Source organism: Hyperolius riggenbachi, chromosome 2 (assembly GCF_040937935.1).
Source record: "Hyperolius riggenbachi isolate aHypRig1 chromosome 2, aHypRig1.pri, whole genome shotgun sequence".
NCBI classification, from domain to species: domain Eukaryota; kingdom Metazoa; phylum Chordata; class Amphibia; order Anura; family Hyperoliidae; genus Hyperolius; species Hyperolius riggenbachi.
The window spans coordinates 50,638,402-50,656,255 of NC_090647.1; the positions used below are offsets into that span (position 1 = coordinate 50,638,402).

Genomic DNA, 17,854 nt, shown 5'->3' on the forward strand with positions numbered 1-17,854 from the left:
GAGTTAGTGTGCCTTATCTGAGGTTAGTGTGCCTTATCTGAGGTTAGTGTGCCTTATCTGAGGTTAGTGTGCCTTATCTGAAGGTAGTGTGTCTTATCTGAGGTTAGTGTGCCTTATCTGAGGTTAGTGTGCCATATCTGAGGTTAGTGTGACTTATCTGAGGTTAGTGTGCCTTATCTGAAGGTAGTGTGCCTTATCTGAGTTAGTGTGCCTTATCTGTGTGCCATATCTGAGGTTAGTGTGACTTATCTGAGGTTAGTGTGCCTTATCTGAGTTAGTGTGCCTTATCTGAGGTTAGTGTGTCTTATCTGAGGTTAGTGTGCCTTATCTATGTTAGTGTGCCTTATCTGAGGTTAGTGTGCCTTATCTGAGGTTAGTGTGCCTTATCTGAGGTTAGTGTGTCTTATCTGAGTTAGTGTGCCTTACCTGATGTTAGTGTGCCTTATCTGAGGTTAGTGTGCCTTATCTGAGGTTAGTGTGTCTTATCTGAGTTAGTGTGCCTTATCTGAGGTTAGTGTGTCTTATCTGAGTTAGTGTGCCTTATCTGAGGTTAGTGTGTCTTATCTGAGTTAGTGTGCCTTATCTGAGGTTAGTGTGCCTTATCTGAGTTAGTGTGCCTTATCTGAGTTAGTGTGCCTTATCTGAGGTTAGTGTGCCTTATCTGAGGTTAGTGTGCCTTATCTGAGTTAGTGTGCCTTATCTGAAGTTAGTGTGCCTTATCTGAGGTTAGTGTGCCTTATCTGAGTTAGTGTGCCTTATCTGAGGTTAGTGTGCCTTATCTGAGGTTAGTGTGCCTTATCTGAGGTTAGTGTGCCCTATCTGAGTTAGTGTGCCCTATCTGAGGTTAGTGTGCCTTATCTGAACTTAGTGCCCCTTAAGTAGCTTTGTGCACACTAAAAGATGCAAAGCTGCATCGCGCACTGCACTGTGCACAGTGCGCACAGCGTAATGCGTCGATCTTTCCGCGCAGTGCGACGATAACGTCGCACCCACTATACTGTATATGATGCGACCATAAGGTCGCATAGGATGCGACGATAACGGTGCACTGACCTTAAGGTCTCATCATGTACAGTATAGCGGGTGTGATGTTATCGTGCAGTGCGCGATGTAGCTTTGTGCATTTTTTAGTGTGCACAAAGCTACTTAAGGGGCACTAAGTTCAGATAAGGCACACTAACCTCAGATAAGGCACATTAACCTCAGATAAGGCACACTAACTCAGATATGGCACACTAACCTCAGATAAGGCTTAGCGCCGGTTAGTGAATCAAGCCCATCATATTTATTCTTTTCCCTGGGTCAAAGAGTTAACTTCCTGACGTCAGGAAGTGAAAATCTCAATCTCTCATCAAAAGCGCTTAGAAAAGCGCTTACACAAAATTGCTCAACGCTCAGAAAACGCCAGGAATGGCTTGAAAAAAATTGTGCACAAAAGTGCTCAGCGCTTGCGATTCCGTTTGTGATTTAAAATGTGAACAAGGCCTAAATCAGATTTCGTCGGAAATCCGATTTCCGATGGCAGGTGCAGAAATTTTAATTTTGCAGACTCCAAATGAGCCTCCCTACTGGTTTAATAAATCTGCTCGGGTGTTCCTTCACCAACGAAGATTTGCAGTAGAATGCAGCCCATCTGCCAAGATCATAGAGCTGGCTATCAGCCAATGAATTGTTTTATTGTACAATGTGTGGACGAAGCAGACGCTTGTCTGATTTTTTTACTCCGGAGAAAATCGTGCAAGTGGAACATGGTCAAACGTGAACAATATCTGACCTTTGACTTTAATGACCAGTGCAGCGGTACGCGTTTTGCTGTACTTAATGCGTAAAGTGCGTATGCTTCCAACAAACCACCTGCTTTAATTAAAATCAGGGGCTTTGCTAGGATCCTAAGTGATCCAGGACACTTTTGGGCAATCCAGCCATAAAATGGGAGTGGCCATGCACCAGAATGCGGGTGTGGTCATGGGTGGAGTCAAAGATGCATGAACTTAAAGAGTAACTCCAGTGAAAATAATGTAATAAAAAAAGTGCTTCATTTTTACAATAATTAGTCAGTGTTTGCCCGCTGTAAAATATTTCCTCTCCCTGATTTACATTTTGACAATTTTACTGCTGGCAGGTGATGTCAGTAAAAGGAGATGCTGCTTGCTTTTTGGCAGTTGGAAACGGCTGCAAACAGCTATTTCCCACAATGCAATGAGGTTCACAATCAGGAAACTGTGAGGACTATGGTCCTGACATCACACTGTGGGATGGGTTTCACCACAGTATTAGCCATGCAGACCTCCTGATGATCCGTTTCAGAAAAGGAAAATATTTCTCATGGGAAAGGGGGTATCAGCTACTGATTGGGATAAAGTTCAATTCTTGGTTACAGTTTCTCTTTAACAGCAGTCTAAAGGCTCATACACACATCAGACTATAGTCTTTGGAAAATGAAAGATCACAGACCAATCTTACCACCCTTCATGTAGTATGAGACCCATACTCTACACAGTCTTTTCTATGGAGCTGAACTCCACATCAGAAAAAAAGCTTTGCAAGATGCTGCACACACAGATGCTGTACAGACACAAAAGATCAGTATCTGCAAAAGATCTGTTCCTGCCAAAAATCCATTCCTGTAAATTGCAATGATAGTCTATGAGATCTGCAGATCATCATACACACATGATTTAACTGACATTCATCTGCAGATCAGACAGTCATCTGCAGATCTGAAAATCCATCCTGGTGGATCTGATCTGCAGATGAATGTCAGTTAAATCATGTGTGTATGATGATCTGCAGATCTCATAGACTATCATTGCAATTTGCAGGAACGGATCTTTGGCAGGAACAGATCTTTTGCAGATACTGATCTTTTGTGTCTGTACAGCATCTGTGTGTGCAGCATCTTGCAAAGATTTTTTTCTGATGTAGAGTTCAGCTCCATAGAAAAGACTGTGTAGAGTATGGCTCTCATACTACATGAAGGGTGGTAAGATTGGTCTGTGATCTTTCATTTTCAAAAGACTATAGTCTGATGTGTGTATGTGGCCTTAGTAAGCCTGCCTAGCAAAATGTTGGATAATGTCGCACTGTGAAAAAGGCCCAAAAGGACATAAAAGCAATCCCAGGCTGTTAAATCCTTTACATCAGTTTTAGGGGTATTTAGGGGTATAGATCCAAGTTATTATAAATGCACTAGCCGTCCCGCGTCGTAGCATACGCCGCATCTTCTATCTATCTAATAGAGTACGTGCCTCAACCTTGAAGCAAGAAGAATAAAGGTGGGTACACACATCAGATAAAAGTCTTTGGAAAAATGAAAGATCACAGACCAATTTTACCCCCTTCCATGTAGTATCAGAGCCACACCTACACAGTCTATTCTATTGAGCTGCACTCCCCATTAGATAGAAATCTTTGCAAGATGCTGCACACAAAGATGCTATACACATTCAAAAGATCAGTATCTGCAAAAGATCCGTTCCTGCAAAAGATCAGTACCTACAAAATACATTCATAGTCTATATTTCCATGCGGATTATTGTGGACATTTTTCCGCATAAGGGCATAAGCATCCGCATACAATGAATTTCCGATGCTGGTCGAAAACGCAAATATTTCTGAAGATTTTCGTGAAAATTCGCCAAAAAACAAACAGGATTTTCGATGCGAAAATGACTTAGGCGAAAATTCACAAGCAACACTGCTACATGCTACATTAGCACTATCCAGGAGCGCCACAGGGAGGATTCCCAATGCCCCCTTTTTATACAACCGGAGGGACCGCGGGGTCCCAGGTTCTCTCACTGCCTGGGAACCACAGCGGCACCCCGGAGGGGGAGGCTAGGTGCCGCAGGCGACCCCCCCCCTAAGCGTGGCCAGCGCCGGGGAGAGCCATCTGTGCCCACCTCCCAATATTAAAAACAGGCACTTACCTTAACGTCCATTGCGTTCTGCTACATGCGCATGAATTTTCTCATGGAAAGCATTTTTTGCAGTTTGTATCCTTTGGAGGCAGGTGGTGAATGGCTTGCTCCGGCGGTGTGAGCCCTGGAGTTAGTTGTCTGTGCTTGTCCTCCCCCCCCCCCACCCCGGAGTGTTGTATGTGAGCCAGCCCTGAGCTCTAAAGCTCGGGGTGACCCATGCTTCTCTCCTTTCTCATGTGGTGCCCCCAAGTTAATGCGCATGTAGCAGAACGCAATGGACGTTAAGGTAAGTGCCTGTTTTTAATATTGGGAGGTGGGTGTGGACAGCTCTCCCCGACGCTGGCCACGCTTGGGGGGGGGGGGGTCGCCTGCGCCTCCCCCTCCGGGGTGTCACTGTGGTTCCCAAGCAGTGAGAGAGCCTGGGACCCTGTGGTCCCCCCGGTTGTATAAAAAGAGGGCATTGGGAATCCTCCCCGTGGCGCTCCTGGATAGTGCTAATGTAGCATGTAGCAGTGTTGCTTGCAAATTTTCGCCTCGAAAATCCTGTTTTCGTTTTTTGGCGAATTTTCATGAAAATCTTCAGAAATATTTGCGTTTTCGACCAGCATCAAAAATTCATTGTATGCGGATGCTTATGCCCTTATGCGGAAAAATGTCCACAATAATCCGCATGGAAATTCAATCTATGCGGACGTTTATACGGAAAAATGCCCGCAATAATGCGCAAGAAACTTCTCTGAATGCGGGCGCTAATGCCCTTATGTGGAAAATGTCCGCAATCATACGCAAGTAATGCGAAAATGACTGGCCTTAGGCGAAAATTAACGTGAAAAAATTAGATGGAAAATTTGCCTGTCAAAACGAAATTAGGCTAAAATTCGGTAAAAAAATTTATCGAAACAAATTTTTGCATTTTCGCTCATCACTGGCATGTAGCAGGGCGACCGCTTTGCGGTATTGGTTTTTTGACCCTGCATAGTTTGGCATGCAAAAGCAAATGCATATTTGCATGAGCATTGCCTCATGAATAGCCAATTAGGCCAGATTTGCAAATCCAGACTTGCTAGGGTAGGCCTCTTTTCCACGGACAGTTGATAGGCAGTAAAATGCCTCTCAAACTCTTACAACTGCTCACTACTGCCTGGTAACTGCTTGCTGCTGCCTGGTAACTGCTTGCTGCTGCCTGGTAACTGCTTGCTGCTGCCTGGTAACTGCTTGCTGCTGCCTGGTAACTGCTTGCTGTTGCCTGGTAACTGCTTGCTGTTGCCTGGTAACTGCTTGCTGCTGCCTGGTAACTGCTTACTGCTGCCTGGTAACTGCTTACTGCTGCCTGGTAACTGCTTGCTGAGCACACAGCTCAACAGTCCGTGGAAAAGAAGCCTAAAACTTGGTGTTTGAGCACGCATACATTTTCTCATGCAAAGTACTTCTTCTTCTTGCTCGAAGGTTGAGGCACTAGTCTATTATATATATAGATTGTTGCGATTGGTCCCCTTTTGAGGGATGGCGCCTTACATCCCATTCTGTGAATAAATTCCATCACTTTTATACCCCAAATCACTTTCAAGCGATTTCCAGTTGGTTAAGCTGCTTTAGTTAATGTAAAAGGAAAGCCAGTGACAGGCAAGCTTCTGGGGCAATGTATCAATGTACACCTAGATTTTACCGAGTGCCAGAGGTAATTGGTTGTCAACCGGGAGAAAGAAAGAAAACCCTGGCAGTTAGATGGCTCCCGAGAACCAAATTTGACAGGCTTGATAAGGAGATAATTAGATGTTCTCGGCAGGAGAACAGCAATCAAATTAGACATTATTAAAATAACCCCTTATGAATATAATGCAGCTCTCCTTCTCACAATGGTTAAAGTCAATAAACGATGATATAATGCAGAGTTGGCTCTCTTACTGGAAGGAGGTTAGCCACATACAAGGGTCTCGGTTAACCTACCGCTCATTAGCTGACTTGAGACAGGATCTATAAAAAGCAACCATTCACCTTTCCGACTCTATAAAATAGTAACAGTGAAGTCTTGCATTTTGTTTTAATGTAGATATTTAACATGGCCTTTTAAGCTTTTTATTATCTTAATTCCCTATAACCTGCTGAATTGTATAACTTTATTTGGCTGTGATGTTGCCGGGGTGAGGTGCTGAATAACAATTAGACTGTTGGCGTGCTCGGCAGGACAGCGGCAATCAACGGCGCCCATGTTAATATTTACCGATATTAACCTGGGTGTCAAACTTCCGCGGCGCTTTCGGCGCCCACATTTTCTGATTCCGTGGTAATACCCCCAACCCACCAATTGAACATTTATTTTAATAAATGAGGTGAAAAAAAGGCCACCAAGTCCTGCTCCGGTTTTCCTTGCTGTAGAGTTATGCCAGGGGCAACGGCTGCAGCGATTGCTGGCAAATAGCAGGCATTGCTGCCATGGTCCATATTCTTTAAGAAACTAATTTTGGGGTTGATTCACAAAATCACAGTAATACTGAGGGTCCAAGGGCATAACTAGAAATCACTGGGCTCCCCTGCAAAACTTTGGATGGGGGCCCCCTTCCCCCACCCCGGCCTCCGTCGCATGAAGCGCAGAAGAGGTGAGTCCACGTTCCCTGCCCACTGCTGCCATTGCTGGAGGGGAGAGCACTGAAGGGGGAGCCTGAGGTGAGGGAGGGGGGAGTCGGGCTCCCCTTACTGCCACTGTGTGTGCCCTATGCTCCCCCTTCCTGTTCTGTGCCCCCTCCTGCCCCTAAAAACGGCCCTGGAGGGCCCCAGATCTGTTGGCCCCCCCCTCAGGCTTCTCCCCCTAAGGGCCTGTACCTCTTCGCAACAGAGTGAAGTGGTGACCCGGCATCAGTGGAGGGGGGCAGGGCCAGAACCAGTACACGCACTGAAGCTCTGTCCCCCTTGCCCGCATGCCAGTGTAATTTTATTTCACTATTTATTGCGTGGTGCTGGAGGAGATCAAAGTTTCAGACTTTGACTCACACTTCAATCAACAGGATGCCATGTCGGACTAGATCCAGCAACGGCGACCCTAATGATAATATTTACATTACAAGACGCAGCAGGGGGGCAGCGGCGATCAGAGTTTGGGACATAGTCTATGACTTTGATCTAAAGAGGATTGGAAAGGGTTAAGGTGCCCACTCATATCAAGCCTCATCTACACGCATAGATGAGGCTCCGATGTTACTTATCAATCGAGCCGCTAATGCGGCTCGATTGATAAGATCCGACAGGTCAGATCTTGCTACCGCCGATTCCTTGCTCCTTCCCCGCGAGGGGACAATGACAGGAAATCGAGCGGAAGATAAGCGGCGCGGCGCGGGGACGAGCGGGTATCGAATCCGGCGCGGGGACGTGGCTGGTACGCGCGGGGATGCGGAAGAGGCGATCCGGCGGCTAATCGAGCCGCCGGATCGGAGCCTCATCTACACGTGTAGATGAGGCTTTACACAGAAGTGGTAAGATTGTACAATCCAGATTGTATCATTAATGGGCACCCTAAAAGCTTTAAGTCACTGTTTTCCTTACAGCATGAATGTTTCATATGTCTTTGCTGTAGGATAACGAACTTTTAAAAGGGCATATTTCCGTAGGAAACTGAAATTTGGTAAACAGTAAATGAACAATTTGTGCGCCGCCATTGGCACTAATGTTAATTTGCAGCAATTGGCCACCAAGCAGAAATTGGGGCACCTGGTAAAATGTATCGTTAATATTGCCATTTATCGTTATTATGGTTTATTGTTACTATTATAGTTTATGTGGCGGACATGGGTGTGACTAAGTTTAGGCATCACAAAGAAGGTTCGCGGCCGGGGGGTTGTGGTTAAGGTTACACATCAGGAAGAGGGTTTTCTCCAGGGGGGTGTGGATAAGGTTAGGCATCAAGAAGGGTGTTTGCGCCGGTAAGGGGCAGTTAATATTAGGTAGGCATCAGGAAGTGTGAGAGTAGGGCGAGGTTTATGTGCACTGAAATGGTGGCTGCATAGTGTAATGGTTAAGGGCTCTGCCTCTGACACAGGAGACCAGGGTTCAAATCTCGGCTCTGTCTGTTCTGTAAGCCAGCACTTATTCAGTAGGAGACCTTAGGCAAGTCTACCTAACGCTGCTACTGCCTATAGAACGTGCCCTAGTGGCTGCAGCTCTGGCGCTTTGAGTCCGCCAGGAGAAAAGCGTGATATACATGTTCTGTGTTTGTTTGAAATATCAGTGATTTTTACCAATATTTTACTACTAAAAATACATCTGTAAAATAGTAGAATATGTAAATGTTACCGCTATTCTACTATTGGCTTTATCCTGGCACCAGTGGCGTAGCTAGAGATCATGGGGCCCCATAGCTAAAATGGGGTCCTCAGATGTAGGCAGTCTAAAGCAATGCCACCTGCCCCTACCCTATGCATATGAGTTAGTTGGGCAATTTACATTCTCATGCAATCACCACTACTCATAGTTCATGGTAGACAAAGTCAGAGGGTGGAGAAACTCAAGAAAGTTAATGGTGAATATATTAAAGGGGAACTTCAGCCTAAACAAACAGTGTAATTAAGTTACATTAGTTATGCTAATTAAAATAGATAGGCAATATTATCTCTTACCCACCCTATTTTAAAAGAACAGGCAAACGTTTGTGATTTCATGGGGGCAGCCATCTTTTTGGTTGAAAGAAGGTGACAGGGAGCATGAGACACAGTGTTGTTTCCTGATCACCCCGCTGCACACACTAGGCCTCAAATTCAAAATTAAAAAAAAAATTGCACCAAAACAGCAGAAGGAGAACAACAACATCAGAAATCCCATCATGCTTTGCACAGTATCAGGGGAAAATGTCCAGGCAGTTTTCTTCTGTGCAGCTAAAAATGAGGCTTTGGAAAGAAAAACAAAGTTCTGATGCTGTGAAACTGTTAAAGAAACACCAAGTCTTTTCAGTGCTGCTGAGTAGATTTTGAGTCTGGAGGTTCACTTTAAGTACCACCTGGGCCCTCTATGCTCCAGGGCAGGGCAGTTTCTAGGCTAAAATGCACCCAGGGCGAGGGTGTAAAAATTGCCCTCCCGCGGAGCCAGGTATAGGTGCCCGCAGTATAGGTTAGCGAGGTCTAGTTGCACTCAGTATAGGTCCCCCCAGTATAGGTAGCCAGGAATAGGTACCCCAGTATAGGTAGCCAGCTATAGGTCCCCCCAGTATAGGTATCCAGACATAGGTGCCCCAGTATAGTTGTCCCCAGTATAGGTTAGCCAGGTAGGTGCCTCCAGTATAACTAGCCAGTATAGTTGCCCACAGTATAAGTTAGATAGGTAGGTGCCCCCAGTACAGGTTAGCTAGGTGGGTGCTTCTAATATAGGTAGCCAGAATAGTTGCCCCCAGCATAAGTTAGATAGGTAGGTGCCCCCAGTATAGGTTAGTTAGGTAGGTGACTCCAATATAGGTAGCCAGTATAGTTGCCACCAGTATTGGCTGGCTAGGTAGTTGCCCCCAATACAGGTTAGATAAGTAGGTGCCCCCAGTATAGATTAGATTGGTAGCTGCCCCCCAGTATAGGTTAGATTGGTAGCTGCCCCCCAGTATAGGTTAGATTGGTAGCTTCCCCCCCAGTATAGGTTAGATTGGTAGCTTCCCCCCAGTTTAGGTTAGATTAGGTAGGTGCCCCCCAGTATAGGTTAGATAGGTAGCTGCCCCCCAGTATAGGTTAGATTAGGTAGCTGCCCCCAGTATAGGTTAGATAGGTAGCTGCCCCCCAGTATAGGTTAGATAGGTAGCTGCCCCCCAGTATAGGTTAGGTAGGTAGGTGCCTCCCCATTATAGGTTAGATTAGGTAGGTGCCCCCCAGTATAGGTTAGATAGGTAGCTGCCCCGCAGTATAGGTTACATTAGGTAACTGCCCCCCAGTATAGGTTAGATAGGTAGCTGCCCCCCAGTATAGGTTAGGTAGGTAGGTAGGTTCCCCCTAGTATAGGTTACATTAGGTAGGTGCCCCCAGTATAGGTTAGATTAGGTAGGTGCCCCCCAGTATAGGTTAGATTAGGTAGCTGCCCCCCAGTATAGGTTAGATTAGGTAGCTGCCCCCCAGTATAGGTTAGATAGGTAGCTCAGCTGCCCCCCAGTATAGGTTAGGTAGGTGCTCCCCCATAATGGAGGGGGGAGCCGCAGCCGCGGGGAGGGCAGCCCGACCTCTCCCTCCCTTCCTATCCCCGGGCCGCGCTCCGTGCTCCCCGCTCGGACTGCAGAGTTAGCGCAGGGAAGCGCTCACTGTAAATAGTAACTCACCTCCCTGGTTCCAATCGCCGATCACTCACTCACCAGCAGTCTCATCCTGCTCTGCATAGATACTGATACACACGTTGCTTCCTGTTTAACAGGAAGCCGTGCGTGTATCAGCGTCTCTGCAGGAGACCGGCGGCGAGTGAGTGATCGGCAATTGAAACCAGGGAGGTGAGGTGAGGTTTCTCTGCGCTAACTCTGCAGTCGGGGGGGGGGGGGGGGGGTGGTTTGGGGGAACATGGAGGGCGGCCCGGGGAGAGGAAGGGAGGGAGAGGACGGGCTGCTCTCCCCGCAGCTGCGGCTCCCTCCTCCATTACAGCGCCCCCCTCCCAATAGCGCTCAGGGTGGCCGCACAGCCCTAGAAACGGGCCTGCTCCAGGGCCCCATAGCAGCTGCTATGGTTGCTATGGTTAATGCTACGCCCTAGCCCAGCACCCATATTTCCTGGCACCTTTTATTTCACTACGCATTTCCAGACAGTGCCACTCTTCTTATACATAGCTGCTATAATAATACTAATGGCTGTTTGTGATTTTGCTGCACCTGCACAGGACTTAGATGATGGTCTCTTCACTGAAGCTGGATCTCAGCGGGATCCTCCCTCAGCAGAGGCATCCAGCACACACAGGACTATCAAAGAACATTTTATGGAGTATTACCTCCTCTAATTGCTGTTGCCAAGCAGGAGCTCAAGGAGTTTTTATGTCTGCTACAATTACTGCTCCAGAATCTGGAGGGTTTTACTGTTTTGAATACTTTAGAAGAGTTCAGAGAAGTTGAAAAAGCGACAACTGATCATAAACAAAGGAGAATGCGGCAGTAACGTACAAGAAACATTTGAATGTCAAACTGAGGCTGTTATGAGGAGCGCTGGCAACACCGCCCCCTGCTGATCTGAGCTGTAGAGGCGGTACTGGGAGAGAGTATGGACTCTGCTGTAGTGCTTATATAGAAAGCTTGCAAAGCCAAGTGACTTTATTCTGTCTGACAGAGAGACATAGCACCAGCTCTACTGTGATGACTTGGCTTTGGCTTAAAGCACCACTGTTGCAAAAATGTTAAATTTAAAATATATGTAAACGTATACAGATAGGAAAGTACGTTTCTTCCAGAGTAAAATGAGCCATAAATTACTTTTCTCCTATGTTGCTGTCACTTACAGTATATAGCAGAAACCTGACAGAACCGACAGGTTTTGGACAAGCCCATCTCTCCATGAAGGGGGGGGGGGGGGTTCTCAGGATTTTCTTTATTTTCAAAAGCAATTGGTGAATGACAGTTGCTCCGTCCAACTGCCAAAACAGTGTACAGTGAGCAGGGAGACCGGCCAGCATCTTTATATAAATCTTTTTCAGGGAATGTCTTTATAAAGAATAAAGGCCATGCTGAGAATCAGGTATGGAGAGATGGACTAGCCCAAAACCTGCTGGTAATGTCGGATTTCTACTATTTACTGTGACGGCAGCATAGGAAACAAGTAAATTATGGTTTATTTTACTCAGGAAGAAACTTACTTCTTATTTGTATGTGTTTACATGTATTTTAAATTTTAAGATTTTGGCGACAGTGGACCACGGAAATTGAAATCTATGGCCCGTTTATGGCTGTTTATTCCCACCAGGGCATAGATTTCAATTACCGCGCCACTCAGGCCACCGCTACTGCCAATCTCTACCATTGCTGCAAGCCACTAGCTCTGCCATCGCTATGATAGCAGAGCTCTGCCTCTGTGAGCCGGTCAGGAGTGAATTTTGTTGGCTCCTGACCCTGTGATCACTGTGAGCCAATCTCATTGGCTCACAGTGTGAACAGTGAGTTCAGTGCAGTGAGAACAGTGGGTCCGTGTGGCGAGATGCCTGTAAGCCCCATCCTTAAGAGGCCAGAGACCGCTGGTACACAAGTGGTTGCAAGGAATTATCTCGTTTGAGATAAGTGCACTGCTTTTGACCTCTGGGTAAATTCTTGGACTGCTTTGATGTCTCTCTGCTAGCAGAAGATATAGAATCTGAAAGCAGTAGTCCTCTATTATTGTTTTACACTGCCCCCTAGTGACAAATGGCAATAAATACACATTACAGCACTACCAAACGGTAGAAAGGAAATGTAACAAATAAGAAAAAAAAATGTGCTAAAATAAATTGGCCGGTAGCACTTGAAAGCCTCTTAATAAATTGGCTGCTAAAGGGTTAAAGATCGTCCCACTTGCAAAATAAACCCCACTCCCTCCGCTAATATAGGGGTTCTCTGAGATCAAAAGATTATGTAAAGGGTTACTCCAGGGTGAAAAGGTTAAGAAAGACGAGTCTAAGGGATCCAGAGTCTTTCCTCTTCTTATAGAGAACCTGAGGTGAAGATAAAGTCTACATTTATACTTACCTGGGGCCTCCTTTAGCTCCATGAGGTGAGTGGGCTCCCTCGCTGTCCTCTCCAGCCACTCCGTCGTCTTCTAATCATAATGTGGGCGGCCACGCACTTCTGCTCATGCATGGCCTGGCCGCGTGTGCAACCCGTTGCACCTCTGGTGTCGGGAGCGTTCTGCGCCTGCACAGGAGCGCAATGGGGGCGTGCCTGTGCCGCGCAGGTGCAGAAGCGCACAACTGCCTGCTACTGGCCAAAATACCGGGGCTGATTAGAAGACAACAGAGCAGTGAAAGAGGACAGTAAGGGAGCCCCAGGTAAGTATAAATAAATATAGCCTTTATCTTCATCTCAGCTACCCTTTAAGTGAGTATGTAACTTTTTATTTTAGATGGCTACAGATATCCTATAATGCAAACACGAGCCGGGTCTAAAAGTAAAATCAAATAAAAAAAAACATGCTGCCTGATCCGGTTTGCCGGATCAGGTACTGCTCATTACCTCCTCTCCCCGCCGCTCCTGAAGCAATCCATTACTTTCAATTCTGTGACCTTTGAGGTCAGGAAGCTGGAGAAGCAGCATCAGTGCTCTCCTCTGAGAGCACAGTGCTGATTGACGTGGAGGGGCAGGGAGCAGGCAGCTGAGAGCCTGTTAGAAAGCTCTGAAAGGCTGGGAAGGGGCGTTACTCAGGCGTTCCTATCATGCAGTGGGATGCCCCTTCCCCGTTAGTTTGCTGATGTCGGCAAATTCCGGGTGGGGGGTGATTGGGCCTAGCGGGGCCCAGGTGGCATGGAGAGGGGCGAGCAGTGCACACAGAGGCATGTCCTGCAGATAGGAACATGCCTTTGTGTCCCGTTTTTAGATTTAATAACTCGCATTGGGTACACTTTAAAGGACTACTGTTAGGGGTTAGGAGAAAATGAGCTGAACTTACCTAGTGCTTCAAATGGTCCCCCGCAGACGTCCTGTGCCCGCGCAGCCACTCACCGATGCTCCGGTCCTCGCCTCCGGTTCACTTCTGGAATTTCCGACTTTAAAGTCGGAAAACCACTGCACCTGCATGGCCACGCCCTTTCTCCCACCGATGTCACCAGGAGTGTATTGCGCAGGCACAGTACGGTCTGCGCCTGCGCAGTACGCTCCTGGTGACGTTAGAGGGGGCGAGGACACGGCTGCGCCTGGTACAGTGGTTTTCCGACTTTAAAGTCGGAAATTCCAGAAGTGTACCAGAGGTGGGGACCGGAGCATCGGTGAGTGGCTGTGGGTGCACAGGATGTCTGCAGGGGACCATTTAAAGCACCAGGTAAGTTTAGTTCATTTTCCCCCCTACAGTAGTCCTTTAAGTTTCATTCAGTAAAGTTCCTCTTCGATATACTCTGTAGACATACTAATCCATTGACTGAAAAGCAAAGCCTCCTAATACTCACTGTTGCAGGTCTTGTTGAAGATCTGGTTGTCCTGTGAATATCCCTTCAGCCGGCACTTGAACTTGTTCTGCCAGAACTCCTGGAACCAGGGATTGCGCAGATTGGTTTCTGGCCGGAGCTGCAGGTAATAATCGTCAAACCATTTCACGTCCGGAGACTGCAGCTTGATGGTCATTCCTCCGGCCGCCTCGCGCTGATAACTGTCTGTCACATCGTACCTGTCGGCCCAGCCGTCACTGCAGAGATAAATAACATGATAAATCCCTGTACTCCCCATCCCATGATTGATGTTCTTATCTGCTGAACATTTTTATAATAGCGAGCTTATTAAATCCTGCAGACTCTTCTCTGTAGCCGGAAGCCACAGCGAGGATGAAACAAAAGTCTATAATTCTGTGTTCTTCACCTCGGAAAAGCAAATAAACAATCCACCGAGTGCGTATCTGTGTCTCCTACACAACGTTGCCAAACAATGGAGTATTCATTGAAGGTGGTTTGTTCCTCGGGTTCAAAAAAGCAAGGAGAACCCTGGCCACCTAATCTACTGTAGATTGCAATGTTGTAAGTCATGTCAATTACTAAACTGTTACAAAAGAGTACATGGCCGGAGTTACATAAGGCAATGTAGGCACGTGCCTACAGGCGCCTGATGATGGAAAGGCGGCTTAGTCCCCTCCCCTAGTGCCTCCCTCTCTCCTTCCTGATGCAGAGTCCTGATGAGAGTGTAAATGAGAAGTTACTCTCTGCATTTCACTTGCGAGATCTCCCTCCAGTCAGGGGCACCTCTAGCTACTTAACCACTTCACAACTGAGGGGTTTTATCCCTGAAACACCAGCGCAATGTTTACCTTTCAGCGCTGCTTCCATTTCCTTATTACTGTAATGTGATTGGTTATTGGGGACTGGGGTCCCCATAACCAATCATTGAACTGCAGAGCCCGGGTTTTGTGTCCGCGCGCGCGGGTCGTGCGATCGCGCGCTGCACGTTTGTTTACGTTACTTTGTTATGAATGAAGACGGCTTCAAACAGAAGCCGTCTTCATTCTATTCGCAATCGGCGAGTCTAATTGGATTTAGGAATGCTTGTTCCTAAAGTCCAATTAGTCACCTGCTGTGCGGGCTGGCTGGAGTGTGCGCGCGAGGTCCCCGCCCACTCCCAGCCAGTAAACAAACAAGTGCGCCTTTCTCCGTCCTTGGGGGTGAAGCGGTGCGCAGAGGGACGGAGAAAGTTAGCACTGGGGGGGTTAAGTGGTTAATATTAAGGGTACTTCTGGCTACCTTATACTAAGGGACACCTGTAGCTACATATGACAGGCAAGGGCAGTAAAGGAGAAGTGCCAGCTGGGATAGCCAGCATACTGGCAGCTCAGTTTGGCGGTGGGTTTGTAGGTTCATGGAGGGTGAAGTCTAATGCTGGGTACACACGATGAGATTTCCCGTTCGATTCCCGGATCGATTCGATTAAATCAAACATGTTCGATTGGATTTCGATCGATTTTTTCATGATAGGTATGCAAAATTGACGGAAAAAACGATCGAAATCCAATCGAACATGTTTGATTTAATCGAATCGATCCGGGAATCGAACGGGAAATCTCATCGGGTGTACCCAGCATAAGGTGCCAGGACATCTGTACTTATAAGCTTCTGTGATGTAAATCCAGACCTGACAGAGTAGCATGGTGTGTGCTCATGACCAAGGCAGCACCTGACTTACAACAGCTGCAGAAAAGGCTTTCTGCAAATTTAAAGGCACAGTGTCTGCAAATTGATGGAACAGAGTGGTTGATACACACAGATAGGCACCCAGTATAACAAGTTAGAACTCTTTACTGAAGAAAACATGCAGACATAAATCATACACCACCATCAGGTAATGCAGCTTGCTTAGAACAGAGAGGAACACAGAGAGAATACAGGAAATAACAATACCATAGAGATAATTTCAGCACTTTACATACACAATGACATCTTGTGGTTGCCTTACTATGCTGCAGTTGTAATCCTGTTGATATTTCCAACACAAATTGCATACACAGTACCAAAATATGCAGGGCCAAAACCAACTACACTTCCTCTTCCTGCTACTAAGTGGAGTCAGTCCATGTAAAAATGTTTACGTATCAACTGGGGTAGGCCTCCTATCCCCCAGGTATCACACCTATCAATGCTCGTAATGATCAGCAAAGCCTTAATTCTTTAAGTTTTACACCTGGTCTGTGAGTTTGCAGTGTGTTGCCCCGCCCCTTTCGCATTGCACAGCAATGCATTGCTCCCAACTGTCCCTCTTTTGGAGGGATAGTCCCGCTTTTGGAGCCCTGTCGCTCTTTTCTCCTCATTTGTGCTTCTTTTAGGACTTTGTCCCTCTTCCTATGTAAATATATACATTTCTCTACTAAAAAATTTGATTGATTGACTCTAAACTTTATTCCCATGCTTTAAATTGATATATTACTAATTTAAAAATGTTGATATGAAGGAAAATGAACCAGAACAGAAAGGACCAGTGTGGTTTGAATTATAAAACAACATATTTTTCTTATGAAATCTTTATGATATGATAATGATGGAGATGGGGGCGTGATCAGGGGCGTGGCTTAAGTGTCCCTCTGTCTCATCTCAAAAAGTTGGGAGGTATGGCAATGCACAAAATGTCAATCATATCATATGAAACAATCATGTGCCGACAGGGTCATATGCATAGCGCCTCCCCTCCGCATGCCCTTTGCAAAGTGACGTACTTCCTGTTGGACAGGAAGTGCATCACTGGGGTTCCTGGGTTTCTCCTTTGTATGCTGCACTGCCACCCCCAATTTCCTGCATCGCCCATGGACTTACATTACTTCCAGCATTACAGCCACTGAATCGCTGCGGAAGTCTGATGGTAACACACTGTTGACTTTGCAAGGGGCTCGGCGGCAGATCGAGCACTTGGTGCGCAATGCACAGTGGTGGTACGTGTGCGAGGCCCCATTGCCTTTCATTACCGTTGCGCTACTTTTCTGTAAAACAGGGTAACGCAATGCAGGTTTACAAGGCAAGTGTATAAGAGGCCTAAAAGTAAATCAAAGTTTTCATACAACAGGCAACACGGAGATGTGCAAGGGGGCCGAAAGCTCGCCCTGTGATAAACATGCCTTCTAGAGTGGAAATAAATATTAATTAGATTACTGGGATTAATTTGTGAATTTGTTGATATTTTTCTGTGCGACTGCATTTTTATTATATGACAATTATTGCATCACAGAATAAGGAAATAGCTGCAGGCTAATTAAATAAAATGAGCTATAATGCTTCGCAGCTGTTGCAAGCCGAGAACACCTGCTTGTGTTTTGTGTGGGGCATTTAAAACTGCTAATGGGTTTAATCCTGCTGACCCAAAATCCCAATCTCATCTAATGTTTTATGATGAGCTCCTGTGAGAGATTGACGGGGAGGTCTGCTGAAAGCTGGAAGCAATACACATTATGATGGTGCTGTCCAGCCAGCCATGATAATCTGGTGTTTGTAGATCAACTGCACCCTGGGGAGAGGGACGGGGGAGCAATGCAGACAACCCCCCAAGCATGGTCACCATGTGGGTGAGCCGTAGACCAGGGTCGGTTTAAGCAACAATGGGGCCCCAGGGCAAAATAAACCTGGGGGCCCCCCCAACAGATACCCCGGAACAAAAATCGACATTAAGGGACCTTTTTTGCAGCTGGTATAGTCAGGGTGTGAAGCCCCAATCGGTCGGAGCTCCACATTCTGGCTACCCCAGCCTGCATGGGGGACAAGGGGTTAAAAAGTTTCAGGAGGGGGGACCCCACATAATTAAAAAAAAAAAAATGTCAACACTCTAAACCTAAAAGGAAAATAGGAAAAAATGCCAGGGATCTTCA

At 46.6% G+C, this 17,854-nt stretch overlaps 1 protein-coding gene across 11 annotated transcripts in view; it reads right to left on the reverse strand.

The window, feature by feature from the left end:
• GRM5 (glutamate metabotropic receptor 5) overlaps positions 1-17,854 on the reverse strand; it is a 459,510-nt gene that overhangs the window by 66,888 nt on the left and 374,768 nt on the right. For all 11 annotated transcript variants that reach the window (XR_011026045.1, XM_068266785.1, XM_068266784.1 and 8 more), the window contains one exon: positions 13,974-14,209. Coding sequence is in view for 10 of the 11 variants with exons in the window: in XM_068266785.1 (XP_068122886.1) it covers positions 13,974-14,209 (236 nt within the window). In the remaining variant the exon portion in view is untranslated. The remainder of the gene's footprint in view (positions 1-13,973; positions 14,210-17,854) is intronic.